The 14,208-nt window shown below is 38.2% G+C and overlaps 2 protein-coding genes across 2 annotated transcripts in view; one reads left to right on the top strand and one right to left on the bottom strand.

The window, feature by feature from the left end:
* LOC134744258 (UNC93-like protein MFSD11) overlaps window positions 1-11,802 on the top strand; it is a 28,562-nt gene extending 16,760 nt beyond the window's left edge. Inside the window, exons 3-8 of the mRNA XM_063678006.1 lie at window positions 4,079-4,255; window positions 5,085-5,256; window positions 6,259-6,370; window positions 7,473-7,598; window positions 8,624-8,928; window positions 9,593-11,802. Coding sequence (XP_063534076.1) covers window positions 4,079-4,255; window positions 5,085-5,256; window positions 6,259-6,370; window positions 7,473-7,598; window positions 8,624-8,928; window positions 9,593-9,805 — 1,105 coding nt within the window. The 3' untranslated portion in view covers window positions 9,806-11,802. The remainder of the gene's footprint in view (window positions 1-4,078; window positions 4,256-5,084; window positions 5,257-6,258; window positions 6,371-7,472; window positions 7,599-8,623; window positions 8,929-9,592) is intronic.
* Window positions 11,803-12,241: 439 nt separating this feature from the next.
* Window positions 12,242-13,328, bottom strand: LOC134743895 (transmembrane protein 70 homolog, mitochondrial). Its single transcript, XM_063677528.1, has 2 exons — window positions 12,776-13,328; window positions 12,242-12,472 (listed from the first exon to the last, which is right to left on the bottom strand). Exons 1-2 carry the CDS (start codon window positions 13,211-13,213, stop codon window positions 12,287-12,289), a joined length of 624 nt encoding a protein of 207 aa, XP_063533598.1. The 5' UTR covers window positions 13,214-13,328; the 3' UTR covers window positions 12,242-12,286.
* Window positions 13,329-14,208: the final 880 nt, after the last annotated feature.

The following is a 14,208-nucleotide window of genomic DNA, read 5'->3' as shown; positions in this document are numbered from 1 at the left end:
GGAGCTGATGTACGAAATATCATTTGATATTACCACTAGCTTTTCAGTGAAGAAAAAAATCGTGAGGAAACCTGCATACATCTGCGAAGAAATTCAAAGGTGTATTTGAAGTCCCAAATTCGCATTGGGCTAGCGTGGGGACTATAGCCCAAACCCTCTCGCGCATGAGAGGAGGCCTGTGCCCAGCAGTGGGACGTACATAGGCTGAATTATTATTTTTTTATTTGTAAAATTAACCATGTAGTATACGAATCGCTGGACCGAAACGTATTAGGTACTGTACTTTTGAAGCGCCTGCTCAAAATCTAATCGCGTCAAGGTCTGATGGCTAAAGACCTAAAAAGTCTGCACCAGCTCAGATGAATTGTAGTTCATGGGGGACATGGGGGTGGGGCGTTACCTTTTAGTACTTACTATGTATATTTACGCTGTGTTTGAAAACATCATGTCTATGAATACAACGATAATTATAATAGTATTCCGTAAAACAAGTCCAGCTGTTCGTTAAACCTTCACTCTCTAAACACAAGGCGGACAAGGCCACATATTTCCTTGCACCTTTTGTAGTCGTTAACCAGTCGCATATAATATTTCTTATTCAATTAACTTGTTGACACAGAAGTAATCTTTCAAACCAGTTAGAACCATTCCCCCGCTATAAATCATGGCCAACATGCTCAGCGTGAAATAATTTTAAGGGTCAATTTGATCTAAGAAAATACTGTAGATAAACGTTTTTTTCCCGCCTAAAAGGGACAGTTTAACCAGTTGGAAAGTTAGTTTGTCAACTGCTTTTTTTAAACTCAGGATCTTTTATCTCTTAAATTTTACCACATTTACACATAGACCAAACCAGCTGGTCATATTTTTTCGAATCAATTCTCTCGTAAAATTATAAAAGTACATGACTTCGGTCATTAGTTTACGTTTTAGCTTTTCTGATACTGATATAACATGCATGAACATATGACAGATACGAGTAACTAGTTATAACGTAGTAAGGTTTATACAATGTTTAGTTGTCATTTCTCAGTTGAAAGACCAGCGACGCTAGTGTCCTACCACTACCAGATAGGTAGGTAGAAGGTTACATATTTGTACTGAGCTACACAACTAATCAATCTAATAGCTATTTTTAGGGTTCCGTACCCAAAGGGTAAAAACGGGACCCTATTACTAAGACTCCGCTGTCCGTCTGTCACCAGGCTGTATCTCAAAAACCGTGATAGCTAGACAGTTGAAATTTTCACAGATGATGTATTTCTGTTGCCGCTATAACAACAAATACTAAAAACAGAATAATATAAATATTTAAATGGGGCTCCCATACAACAAACGTGATTTTTTTGCTGTTTTTTTTCCGTAATGGTACGGAACCCTTCGTGCGCGAGTCCGACTCGAACTTAGCCGGTTTTTTAATTTGTGGTTTGATGGAATGTCAGCGACTGTATTCTAAATATTCGTAAATAAACGTCCGGTGTATATTACGCTTAGTTATATGCTCGATGCTCGAATCCACTCAACGCTAAAACAGTTGTTTCCGTTGAAAAATAAGTAACTATTGACAAACATAAGTAGGTATTTTGTGGTGTATGCAAAATGCAAAACAACCATTTTATATTCCACCGATTCACGATTCGCTGCCCATGTGAATGTTACCTAAGGGTTCATCCATTAATTACGTTACACGAATTTCGAGGTTTTTGACCCCTCCCCCCCTCCTTGTCACACTTGGCAAACCCCTCCCTCTCGTGTGACGTCACATTTTTTCAATTAAATCGGCAAATAGAATGAAGTATTATTAATATTTTATCAAAATATTTTTGACAAAAGAAATATTGGTAATTTTCCAAAACAGATTAGGAAAGAAAATTAAACGATTAAAAACGATTATCGTTCCATAAAACTTGTTATTTAACTGTACACTATTTATTACTCTGTGCTGTACAGCGAATTATTATGTATATTGTGACATTAAATAAGTTAATGTGACGTCACAAAGTTTGTGACTCCCCCTCCTCCTTGTCACAACATGTCACATTTTCTTGACCCCCTGCCCCCCTAAACGTTTGATGTAATATTTTTTTTTAATGGGGTCATCCATGAGCATGAATTTCCTTACCAAGTTAGAGGTATTGATCCTTTAAGGCAATTTTCCTCATAGAACATGTTTTCTCATGCGTTTTACTCGAAAAGCGTAAGAATTATTAATTATTTATGAACTGCGCCCTAAGCATTGAGACTATTTTAAAAAACTACCTATAGGCTAAATGGCCAGTTACTGCTGTAGGTTTACAATTATGAAGGTAGGTTTGTATGGAGTATGAGTGAAGCGAAGTTAATCGACCGTGGATTTTACCCTTTGTTTGTTGGCTCTGTTCCAAATGCCGTCGGCGAATCGGCGACGGGTTATTCAAACTTATTTTTATGTAATATTGTATGTATGTATAAACTCTTTATTGTACAAAACACAGAACACAAATATGGCACAGAATAGGCAGTACAAAGGCGAACTTATCCCTTTAAGGGATTTCTTGCAGGTAACCTTTGAGTTATTGGTAGATATGTTTGCGAATTCCTGTGATTCTTTGTGCCTCGGTGGCAAACAAGCATAACTATAAAGCACCAATAGTATAGCGGTTGAGACTACGCATCAGAAGGTTAAAGGGGGTAAGAGAAACACTTGTAGTTAGGTAATCCTCATACTGTTTCTTTTGCCCCGAGCAAAAGAAAGTATGTTCCTCTTACCCCGCACCTATCTACTTCTTCATTTTTTATAGTTTTTTGGCACATACTGAGCGAGATTAGTCTCTAGCATATAAAACAATTAGAACTATAGAATATATCTTTATTTGTAAAAGTATTGGGTACCATCCCAATATACTTTTATACCTGTACCAAGTTCAAATATTTCAATTACAAGCGCGTCGACGACCGTTTCTCCCTTTTTTAGGGTTTCTTACCCAAAGGGTAAAAACGGGACCCTAATATTACTGACTGTTGGACTCCGCTGTCTGTCTGTCTGTCCGTCTGCCACCAGGCGGTATCTCATGAACCGTGATAGCTAGACAGTTGAAATTTTCACAAATTTTCACAGACTAAAAACAGTAAAAAATAAATATTTAAGTGGGGTTCCCATACAACAAACGTGATTTTTTGCCGTTTTTTGCGTAATGGTACGAAACCCTTCATGCGCGAGTCTATCTCGCACTTGGCCGGTTTTTATAATGATGAAGATTCGCTGTTTACACATCCGAGAGAGCTCGTAAAACTTAACTCAATGTTGGGGTCACAATATATTTATCTACACAATCGGTATGACAGTGTTGACGTGACATGACACTGGCAAACTATCATCGGGGTAACAAAAACATTGAAAAAAAGAAAACCTAATGTCGAAGTACTGGTAGGTACTTACTTACTTGTTGCGGAAGAGTACTTCGGCGTTCCTGGGACCTCGCCGTATAGAAGTGAGGCGGCAACATTAAAAAAAAAAGGTGCTTACTTAGTAGTAGATTGTAGTGTTAAGTATGTTTCTGAAGTTGGGTAGCTATTATTGCATTTTAGAATTGCTTTAAACTAATATTAGATTAGATAGCTAAAGATATACTTATATTTAAGACAGGTTTAAGCAATCGTGATGGGATAACCTTGATTCCAACTTGATATTCTCAAATGTAAAAAAATTATAATGTGCATGGTGCTATATTTAAAGGTGACCTATTAAAGCAAAATAAAAATATGGTAAAATGGCATTTGAGCGTATATTAAAAGAATGCCAAATGTTTTAGTTGGCTGAGAAGAAGACTGGTGGCATTGATTTCAATACTTTAACTTTTATAGAATGATTTATATTCAGCAGGGGTAGGATGGTTCGCTTTTATTGCCTATCGTTAGAACGTGAACTCGCCTGTTAGAACATGATGGTCACGATAATAGGCCATACAAGCGCAGCTACGGCAGCTCATAGACCCCTAGTCCTGCTGAACAGGACTCCTGCTAAAATGCCTCACCAGTTCCAAGCGACTTGAACCAAATCACCAATATTTTTTGTTGAAACATTCCTTCTGTTTTGCAGGTTCTTCATAGTGACGTTCATGTTCCCCCGCACCGCTTTGCTGTACGCGGCGAGCGTGTTGATCGGTGCGGGCGCGGCCGCCATATGGACGGGGCAGGGCAACTACCTCACCGTCAACAGTGATGCTGAGACCATCTCCCGCAACTCTGGAGTGTTCTGGGCCATGCTGCAGTGCAGGTTCGTTGTTCATAGACTTCATAACTTGACGGGGTATTAGGGCATGTACCATACTACAGCTTCTCTGGCAAATTCTGGGCCTTGCAGCTGGTCTAGAACCAAGAAAATTCTTAATGCAGGTCCGACTGAAGTAGTTGCGGGTTGTATTAGCCGTGTTGCGAATACTAATTTCAATTGAAAAGGCTGGTCGCTCAGCACTACCTTGAAGTACAGCCAGCGCTGCACCTTGTATGCTCAATTTAAAAACAGCTCGTACATACTCGTAACAGTGTTGTATTTCTTAACTTCCCAAAAGTTTACATGACATGTGGTCAAAGGCGCTCTCCTAGCCACGACTGAACTAGAGTCGATAACAAATAATATTAACACCGATCTTGTAGGAAATTCCATACGGGTTATTCCCACTAGTTACCTTCGAGTTGTTACCAGTGGACTACTGGGAATGGTAACTACTGGGTATGGTGGCAGTGGTAACTACTGGGAATTTTTTTCCCACTGTTGTTTTTCATACTGTTTTTATTAGTATTGTAATCTAACAAAATTTTGGTGGTAACTACTGGGAAAAAACCCACCAGTGGTAAAAGGTGGGAAAAATTATCAGTAGTTACCACCAAACCGAGTTAGTGTTAACTACTGGAAATTATTTTTCCCAGTAGACCTAGTTACAAGTGGTAAAAGGTGGGAAAAAAATCCCAGTTGTTACCACTGGTAACAACTTGGCGGTAACTAGTGGAAATAACCTTTCCATACCGTTATGTTCACAAAACTAATTAAACGAGTAGGCATACATTTAATTGTAAATTTTACCGATTGCTTGTTATTTTTACAGTTTATTTTTCGGTAACCTCTTCGTGTTCATAAAGTTCCAAGGCAAGCAGCACATCGACCAGGAGACGCGTAACATGGTGTTCGGCTGTCTAACCGCAGTATGCGCCCTTGGCATAGTGTTCCTGCTGTTACTAAGGCCCGCTAAGCGCGCACCAGCTATTGAAGATGCCAAGGTATGATACACTTTATATGCAAGTCCATATGGTTCAAAATGTTGCGCAATATATGGTGATCGGCTGACCTTTGCATCCTCAACATTAAAATTCCCGTGCCACTAAGACCAGCGGCTGTCGAGAATGCTGCTGCTAAGGTATTTTATACTCTGCGTACAACTATAAGATTCACATTAATCCGTAACTTGGTGTTCGGCTGCCTGACCGGCGTCTGCGCCCTTCGCGTACAGTTCAAATGAGGTAGGTACATACTTATTTATAGTGCAGAAGAAGTTTTGGGAACAAATCAAATTATTTTATGAAATATTGTCTTCGGTTACCGCGATAGTTACTCATGAAATAAAACTATGAAAACGGATTATATCGCGTATATTGAATTTATAATACATCCCGACGTTTCGAACTCTTTACAGCGTTCGTGGTCAACGGGTGTATAAATTCAATATACGCGATATAATCCGTTTTCATAGTTTTATTTTATGAAATTTTTTGATTTGTGTTTTTAAGTAGTCACACTACTATATATAAATTAAAAACTGTAATAGATGTCATATATTAAAGAAAAAAACAGACACAGTTTTTATAGTGCAGAAGGTAAATTATTCCATAACGTTCGGCTGTTTTCCATTATTAAGCTAACGGAGACTTTGATATCCCATTTAACCAAATTAGATTTACTAGCTCTTTGAAATTTGCTTTTTTTACTCCTTACCGATTACCCTCTCCCCCCCATAATTTTTCTGTATGACAAAAAAATCCGTCATATTTATTTTTCCTTTCTTGTCATCCTCAGCATCCTCTTCATAAGGCCTATACGGCGTGTTCTTTATAATATTTTTTTTTTAAGTCCAACTGACATTGATATATACTCATGGACAAATTAAGAGGAACGCTAAAAAAGGTTTAGTTACTGGATTACAGCACCTAAAGTAATTTCAAAATTTGTAATTAAACTTTTTTTTTGCGTTCCTCTAAGTTTGACCACGAGTGTATTTGTTACAGATTGAAGTTGTGAGCAATGAGCCCACCAGTCCCTTGGACGCGTTCAAAGGAGCCCTGAGGTTGTTCTGCACGAGAGACATGCTGTTGCTAAGTGTCACGTTCATTTATACTGGTGAGTGGTGAGATCCCAAAGTTAATATCATTTTGTTACTTAACACATACTTATGTGCGGAATGCGCAGGGTCCACTGTTGAGCGCACTTTTTTAACGAAAGCCAAACTTTACCACAGAATAACTAATAGTACTACCGTACAGAAAATTCACTCCTTCACAAAAGCCAGATTTAGGTATAAAATTATACCTACACTCGCCGCCTGCAAGCAAAATTGAAACTTATAACCGCGCACGAACCGTGAATCTTCTTTGCGCGCCGCAGTTTTATGACCGAGCTGCGAGTGTCGGCACGGGGTTGTCACTTGACAAGTTTTTGTACCTATACCTACTGATTTATTATTTTTAAGATAAATATGTAGGAATTACAAACGTTGATTCTGTAAACATAATTTTTTTAGCCGGGGATAGTATGTCTGATTCTCACGGAAGTAGGAATGCGACATAAGTACTTATTCCTTTGAAAATATGTCGGTCAATATAGTCCGGAATTTAAAAAAAATGATTTTTTCTGCTTCCTTGTTCTTCCGTTTATTCAGACATCCGTAAACAGAACATTATCTTTTATACAGATTAGATTGCGATTTAGGTTTCGAAGCCATTGCGTATTTTCAAATTTTTCAATTTTGCGCGAGCGCCAGTTGAGCACGTGACACGACTATCGTGCGAGCCGAGCGGCAACGGCAGCCCACTGCCATACACCTGCCCGGGCGGTGCGCCGGCCAAATATACCTAAACTGCGCAGTGACACCCCCCTGACTTTACTTTAGACGGTACCCCCTAGGTACGCCACTGTCGCACTGCAAGGAAAGGCTTTTTTACTTAACCCGTGGAGCGCCCTACTATCACACGTCTGATAGTAGTTAGTATAGGAGTTCCATACTACTGAAATACTGGGGCGCTCCACGGGTTAATCATATCATACTTTTCAATATGGAATTTAATCTCTATATAAATCATATTTATTACTTTCGATCGTATCTCCATTAATTCATCATAATCATCATATTGCCTCTTATCAAATTGCCAGATATTTTATACCTTCTATTGATATGGTGTTCGTTTACTTGTTGAGTACATTAGGCATATGTTGTGTCTTCCAGGCGTGGAACTATCGTTCTTCAGCGGAGTATATAGCCCGAGCATTGGCTTCACGCTGTCTATGGGCGAGAACGTGAAGCAGCTGGTCGGGCTGTCTGGAGTCTTCATCGGCCTGGGAGAGGTGTTGGGTGAGTCTAATATACCTAATTTGCACTATAAAGATAGATGAACTGACTGACTTTATAGCCTGGTCTTATATCCAGAGGTTCAACAAATTCATACATGCGACCAAGTTTCGGAACCGGTTTTTTTTTTTTTTTTTTTTAATCTTATTTATTTTATAAGCCATACATCTTATGATTAAAAGGAACCGGTTTTTTCTTCATACAAAAAATACCGGTATTATTACGTTCCTTTTCGTTCTTTGGTTTATTATTTCATTTTAATGGGACAATTTAATAATACGAAGTTGTTACCTAAATACATAATTCAGTCCTACGTAAACGGCATAAAAATTAAAAATATTGGGTTATTTTGGGGTTTTTCAAAAAAACCGGTTCCGAGCCTTGCGTGCGACTTATGCGGCAAGAAGTGCCGTGCTGCGATAGGCTTGTTTGTATAGCCATAAGCGGAAATGCATTGGCCGTCTCAACCGTTTTTGACACAGCGTTGCAACAATAATCCGTCAGGGATGCAGTGGCCATTGATGATGATGCCAGTTAGATAACAATATCGAACAAACTATAAATAGGTAAAATTGAGAGCCCCAAATAAACGTTCAAGACTTATTTAATCAGCTTTTGGTTTGTTTAAGTAGTCATGTCGCTAAGACGCAAGATTCCAAGATAAAAGTGAAAACCTTCAAACCGGCTCAGGGGCTACGGCCGGGGACTTTTGATATGTTCACCTAACTAGTCCAAACAAAGTTACGGAGTCAAATACCTTCTTATTGCTTGGCCTATTAATAATTATTATCATTTTCTTTTTTGTACAGTTCATTTTTTTTCAATCACTTGTTCGTGTCAGTTTCAGCTGAAATACCTGACAATAGACGGCAGGTCAATACAGCAAAGGAACTTGAAATCTAAAAACAAAACATAAATCTGTAGTGTCAGTTTGATAGAAGCCCCAATCTGTAATTATGTAATTAAAATCGACTATTAAAATTATTTTCAAAACATTTTGTCTAAAACATGGTTAAATATTTTTTAAGGTGGAGCTCTCTTCGGCATCCTCGGCTCCCGCACGACCCGCTGGGGCCGCGACCCCATCGTATTCACTGGCTACCTCATCCACATCACCAGCTTCTTCCTAATCTTCATCAACCTACCCAACGTGGCGCCCTTCGGAGACACCAACGAAACCTCCTACATCACCCCCTCGCCGCCTCTTGCCATGCTCTGCAGTTTCCTGTTGGGCTTCGGTGATGCGTGCTTCAATACGCAAATATACTCCTTATTGGGAGGGAACTATGCCGATAATAGCACGTCGGCATTTGCCCTGTTTAAATTTACTCAGGTATGTTGATAGAAATGATTTGCTAATAATAGGAGGTAGAGTCCGTCTAAAACTTTGCACAGACTTGAATGAAACAAAGTGGGGGAGTGTCATTATAAACGACATATTTTCGTAGAAATTTGACACTAATCATGACATTGCCTTACTTGGCCATAGTAGTGTTAGCTTAGTCCGATGTCTAGTAATTTCAACACCTTTGCAATTAAGCAATCTCTAGGTTTATGCTGGACTTAGGGTCGGTTGCACCAAACTGTTTGTCATCCTTAAAGAGTTCGCTAAATTTGTGACATTTTCAACCAAAAGGTACCATATCGTCGCTTGTCAATAATCTGGTTGATTTCAAATTGAAGCTGTATGGAAATAGCGCCTTATTGACAACCAACAATAAGTACCCTTTTGATTGAAAATGGCACATTTTATTGTATGGAGTTTCATAGTAAACCGCCGCGGCGCGCTGGTTGACGTTGATCGATCTGTCAAGTGCGAATGGTGCAACTGGCACTTAAGCGGCTCGATCTTTATCGCACAGGCATATACAGGTTGTAACAAAAATATCGGTTATCCGTTTAAGTTATCACCGGATTATAACGGTTTTAGTATACGGATCACCGGTATCACGAATGCTCCCAAACTTTAAGTTGTAAACAATCTGTTTTCCTGGTAGTCGCTGGCGGCCGCAGCGTGCTTCTTCTACTCGTCCCGCGCGCTGCTGTCGGTGCAGCTGGGCGTGCTGGCCGTGCTGGGCACGCTGGGCACGGCCGCCTTCTGCCGCGTGGAGAGCGCGGCGCGCGCGCGGCGCCGCGTCGAGGCGCAGGACCTCGACGAGAAGACGCCCGCCACGCACTCGCTCGCCGACAACGCCTTACATTACGATTGAACAGAGAAAACTAACATCTGACTTATTGGCAGTAAACATTGTTACTGAAGAGTTTTATTGGCAGCGTATAACGTATCTGTCTAAAGTGGGTGGGTGGGGTGCCATTATAGGGTAAACCTATAAATAATAAATAGGCATCATCACTTTACGTTGTACCGTGGAGTCAACATTGAATCGTAACTAATGTGATATTTGTGACGAAACTTTTGTTTGTGTGAGTTTTGTAATGGTTGCCGATCACTACTAGCTATTGACGGTGACATGAATATGTCCAGTTACCTTTTGCTTGACTAAAAAACTATCAAATAAATATGTTCAATATTCGTTCAGATGAAATTTCGTTAGTGTTCAGCTATCGACCACTACAATTAAGCTGTCTCGATATTTTTATGCAACTACCTACTGTAAACTCGAATAAAATGTAATTGTAGGTAGAAAAGGAAAATGAATAAATTATTAGATAAGTAAGTACCTAATGTATTTGCTAGCCAGCCTATGGTAGGCTTATTCCTGGTGGATAAAAAAGATGAGTTTATAATATTGTTATTCAAATTGGTTCCAATAATATAACAGTTTTGCAGATTGTATAAAATACTTGAATGTTTTTGATATTATGTACAGTCAGCTGCAGAGAAAAGGTACCCTACAACCATACTAATTTACAGAACTTTGTATGCAGGGGGGGGTGCCTTTTCTCTGCAGCTTACATTTATTTTATCAGTTTTATTTTTAATCACATTAATAATTAATAGTTTAAATATCTTTGTCATTTGATATTTAACATGCCTCGCAGCATATAGATTGCATTGGTTGCAAATCTATATCTTGAGTCACTTAACTTCAGACTCGGGTAAATCCATCTGTCAGATTAAGCGATTTTGATATATTAAGAAAAGGTAATAGGGTAGATATATGCCGAGAGGGTCGAAGAGATTTACCCAAGTTTGAAGTTAAGCGACACAGATAGGTATTATATGCAATTGGTTAAGTTAACTTCTTTAATCATACTTGTTTATGTATTATATATATAATATTTTATATGCAAATGCATTGATGAAGAATTTGTCCTTGCCTATGATGAATTATTCCTGCACCTTTTATCACATGCCTCCTTGTCGCACACAACTTCATATGTCAAGTCGCGCTTCATATTATGAAGTTGTAGGTACTGGACAAAGCAAGTTATGATTATATGAATTGTGATGTCCTGGTTATCACAAGATATTTGTTATGTTAAATAAAAATAAAAACCATATTATCTATAGCCATATAAAAGATACACAAATAAAAGTAGACTTTATGATTATGAGAATGGAACATGACAAAATCTTATATTTAAGTAGTTCCATGTTTCATAGTAAAACGGTAACAGAAGGTGCTGTCAGATTATAAAAATGATATGATATTGTAAATATGATATCTTTGTAAATATACCAGGAAGAACAGAATGTAAATAAATCATGAGATCATGACGAAAATTATAGGCTACATATAAATATTGTAAACTGTATATAAATTATAATTGAATGCCATCAATTATCACACATATACAAATACATACATACTATCCTAAAATATTATAGGTTTTTGCCACAAATGTTATGTTGACATGTTTTTTCTTAAAATATTAAAATCTCAAATTAACTCCAAATTTCAATAGTACATTCCTATTTTGACAAATATTGAATTTTGTATTTTTGTTGTCATGCTTGGTCTGAAAGGAAAGCATATAAACCTTTGCCTTTGGTGATTGAATTTGTGTAGGCAAAAATGCATTTCGGAAAAAATAAAAGTATTCCTTTAAAGTTTAAACATTCCATTGCTTTGTACTAATATGTAATTAAGAGAAAATCTAAATCAAACTAAATTGGTAATGTCTAGTCAATTTTTTTTCCTGGCATGCTTTACTTGCTGTACTCAAACTTTATTAATAGAAAATATAACTTAAGAATAGATATTATCATATAATTAAGGCAATAAAATATATTAACAATGAATTTACAACTTTTATTGACTTTAACTTTACTATATTGTTGCTATAATGCTATAATCAGCAGTCAATATTATTGTCCATTCTTAGAAAATATATCTACTGTGCAATTGCCACCTGTTCCTTTGAAATGTATGCAATAAGTGGTGCTAATTTCATGCAACTGCAGTAACATTTTTTGATAATGGCAGATGGGTAATTGGGTAGAAGCCAGGATAGTTATGGTAGTATTTTGTGTATTGTCACTTTCTGCCACCACACCATACCACCACCACCACCACCACCACCACCACCACCACCATCACACCACATAACACCACATTCTACTAATTTTTTCAAGTCTGAAGAAAAGAATGCAAGGCACTAGCAAACTTAAAGTTAGCTTTAACTAGTCCGCTTTCTAAAATGGTCACCAACCTATATATAAAATAAAAGAAAACAATTGGTAACACAATATTATAATTAACAACTACACGACAACTAGAAGTAAGTTATTTACTGCTTTCTGAAGCTCCCATTTTGAAGTCCATAGGTTTGTCAAAGCCCATCATTTTGGCATAGTGCATTGGGTCACTGAAGTGCCTCGCCTCCACAAACATGGGCTTTCCTTTGGCCACCAAGGTTGTGAACATGCCAGGGATTTCAGGCACTACAACATCTTCTGCTTTGAATTCATGCTGGAATTAAATATAATGCCTTACAAGAGTAAACCACTGATTTCAACTAATCAAAATAGTAGCATGCTGATAGCTGATGGTTTTTGACATGGAAATGTTAGAAACTTTATAGATTAGAGTTAATATCATCAGCAACATTTGTCTTCCCAATCTTCCCATGTGTGCATAATATATTAACACTTTTGCTAACCCTTTATTGGTTTATGAGTAGGAGTTTGGGAGCTTGGCATTGATTTTTTACTTTTTCTAATACAACATACAATCGTTTATTAATGTACTAAAATAAAAATAGTAGTCACTTACCTGTTTTTCAGCAATAAAAAAGTTGTAAGTAACTGCTCTGTATGTTGCATTTGCACTGTCATAGTCAATTTTTGTTACATATTTCTTAGTAATTTGATGTAGCAGTATTGGTGTGACGAACGTGAAGAACCCAACCACTGAACAAATAGCGATGAGGAGTGATGTGCTTCCTATGGTGGCTGCTTCGTTTATGATGATCGGCTGAGCTACCAAGCCCGCGGCACTGGAGCTCAGAGAAAACACCTTCACAGCCTTGATTTGTGGCGTTAACGGACCATAATAAATGCGGTCTAGTTCGCTGTCTCCTTTGGAATTGCTAGCAAAATGCCGTATCAGTTTAGTGTTCACTGTAAGACACTGTAGGTTAACTATTTCTTTGTGAAGTACTGCTACTGATCTGGTTTGTACAAATTTGCCTTGGAAACAAAGCCGAAACATGTTTGTATTTTTAGTATTTCGAGCCTCTAAAATGAAAAATCAAAGCAAATCAATGTAGGGAATTCCATTAGTTAGGGTTATTTTTCAGTTTTTCACGAGAGGTTTGTCTGTCAGTGTCAGCTGTCACCGTAAGTAGTCGCTGAGAACCGTTCTAAAATAATAAAAGTTGGTGCCTTGTAAAATATGGACGATGGACGGCAAAGAGTAGTATAATATAATGGACGGTATAGAAAGAACGTAATCTCTTAGGCCCCAAAAAGCGTTGCGTGCCCATAAGTAAGAGCAAGAAAGAGATATGCGAGAGGTGAGAGAGAGAGAGAGGTGCGTCCACGCAACGCTTTTTAAGCTCTCGTACGAATGGGTCCTTACCTTATGGCAGAACTGTTGCAAAAGTGACCAGCTTTCAGCTGTAAATAATAGTTCCTAATCTCTCCGGTGGCGATAGGTAGGCTCTGGGACCAAAGAGTATGGTATTATAGTTTGTTAAAGGACTGTCTCATTTCAAACATAGACAGAGAGAATCGTACTATCTTTGTCTTACAGTAGTACTATCACCCAAAAGAAAAGGATGAGTATAGTTTTTTTAGTTCTTATTTACTGCCACTTTGGTTTGACCTGAGGGTTTGACCAACTATATATAGGAGACTATGACATAAACCATAGAGGTATAATAATGTAGAGATGAAATGCGGGAGTGGGCAACAAATAACCCGACCAAATTACGTAGGTTGTTTTTGGTATGTTGTCAGGAATTTTGTCGCATTGCGTATGTTCTGTCCCTCAAGGTCCCTCCACACTCGTGCGCGAATCGCGGCGCGGCGCGAAGCCGCGTAGTCTGGAGCGAGCTTCACGGTCGCACGGGCGTACGGATATTTAGTTAACCCTTAAATGCATAATGATGTATATATGCATCGTATATTTGATGGTCCGTGGCTCAATATGCAGCTATCCAAAATATTATTCCCTCAATCTATACAACATGACACATCTATTTC

This window comes from Cydia strobilella, chromosome 9 (genome assembly GCF_947568885.1).
Source record: "Cydia strobilella chromosome 9, ilCydStro3.1, whole genome shotgun sequence".
Taxonomy (NCBI): Eukaryota; Metazoa; Arthropoda; class Insecta; order Lepidoptera; family Tortricidae; genus Cydia; species Cydia strobilella.
The sequence above is the reverse complement of the archived record's forward strand: the minus strand, read 5'-3'. Positions and strand labels throughout refer to the sequence as shown.

Excerpts from the sequence above, each read along its gene's own strand:
- LOC134743895 (XM_063677528.1), bottom strand. The coding sequence starts at position 13,213 with ATGTTTCGGCTTTGTTTCCAAGGCAAATTTGTACAAACCAGATCAGTA. Across the intron at positions 12,473-12,775 it reads TTTTTATTGCTGAAAAACAG|CATGAATTCAAAGCAGAAGA; the intron begins GTAAGTGACTAC and ends ATTTAATTCCAG.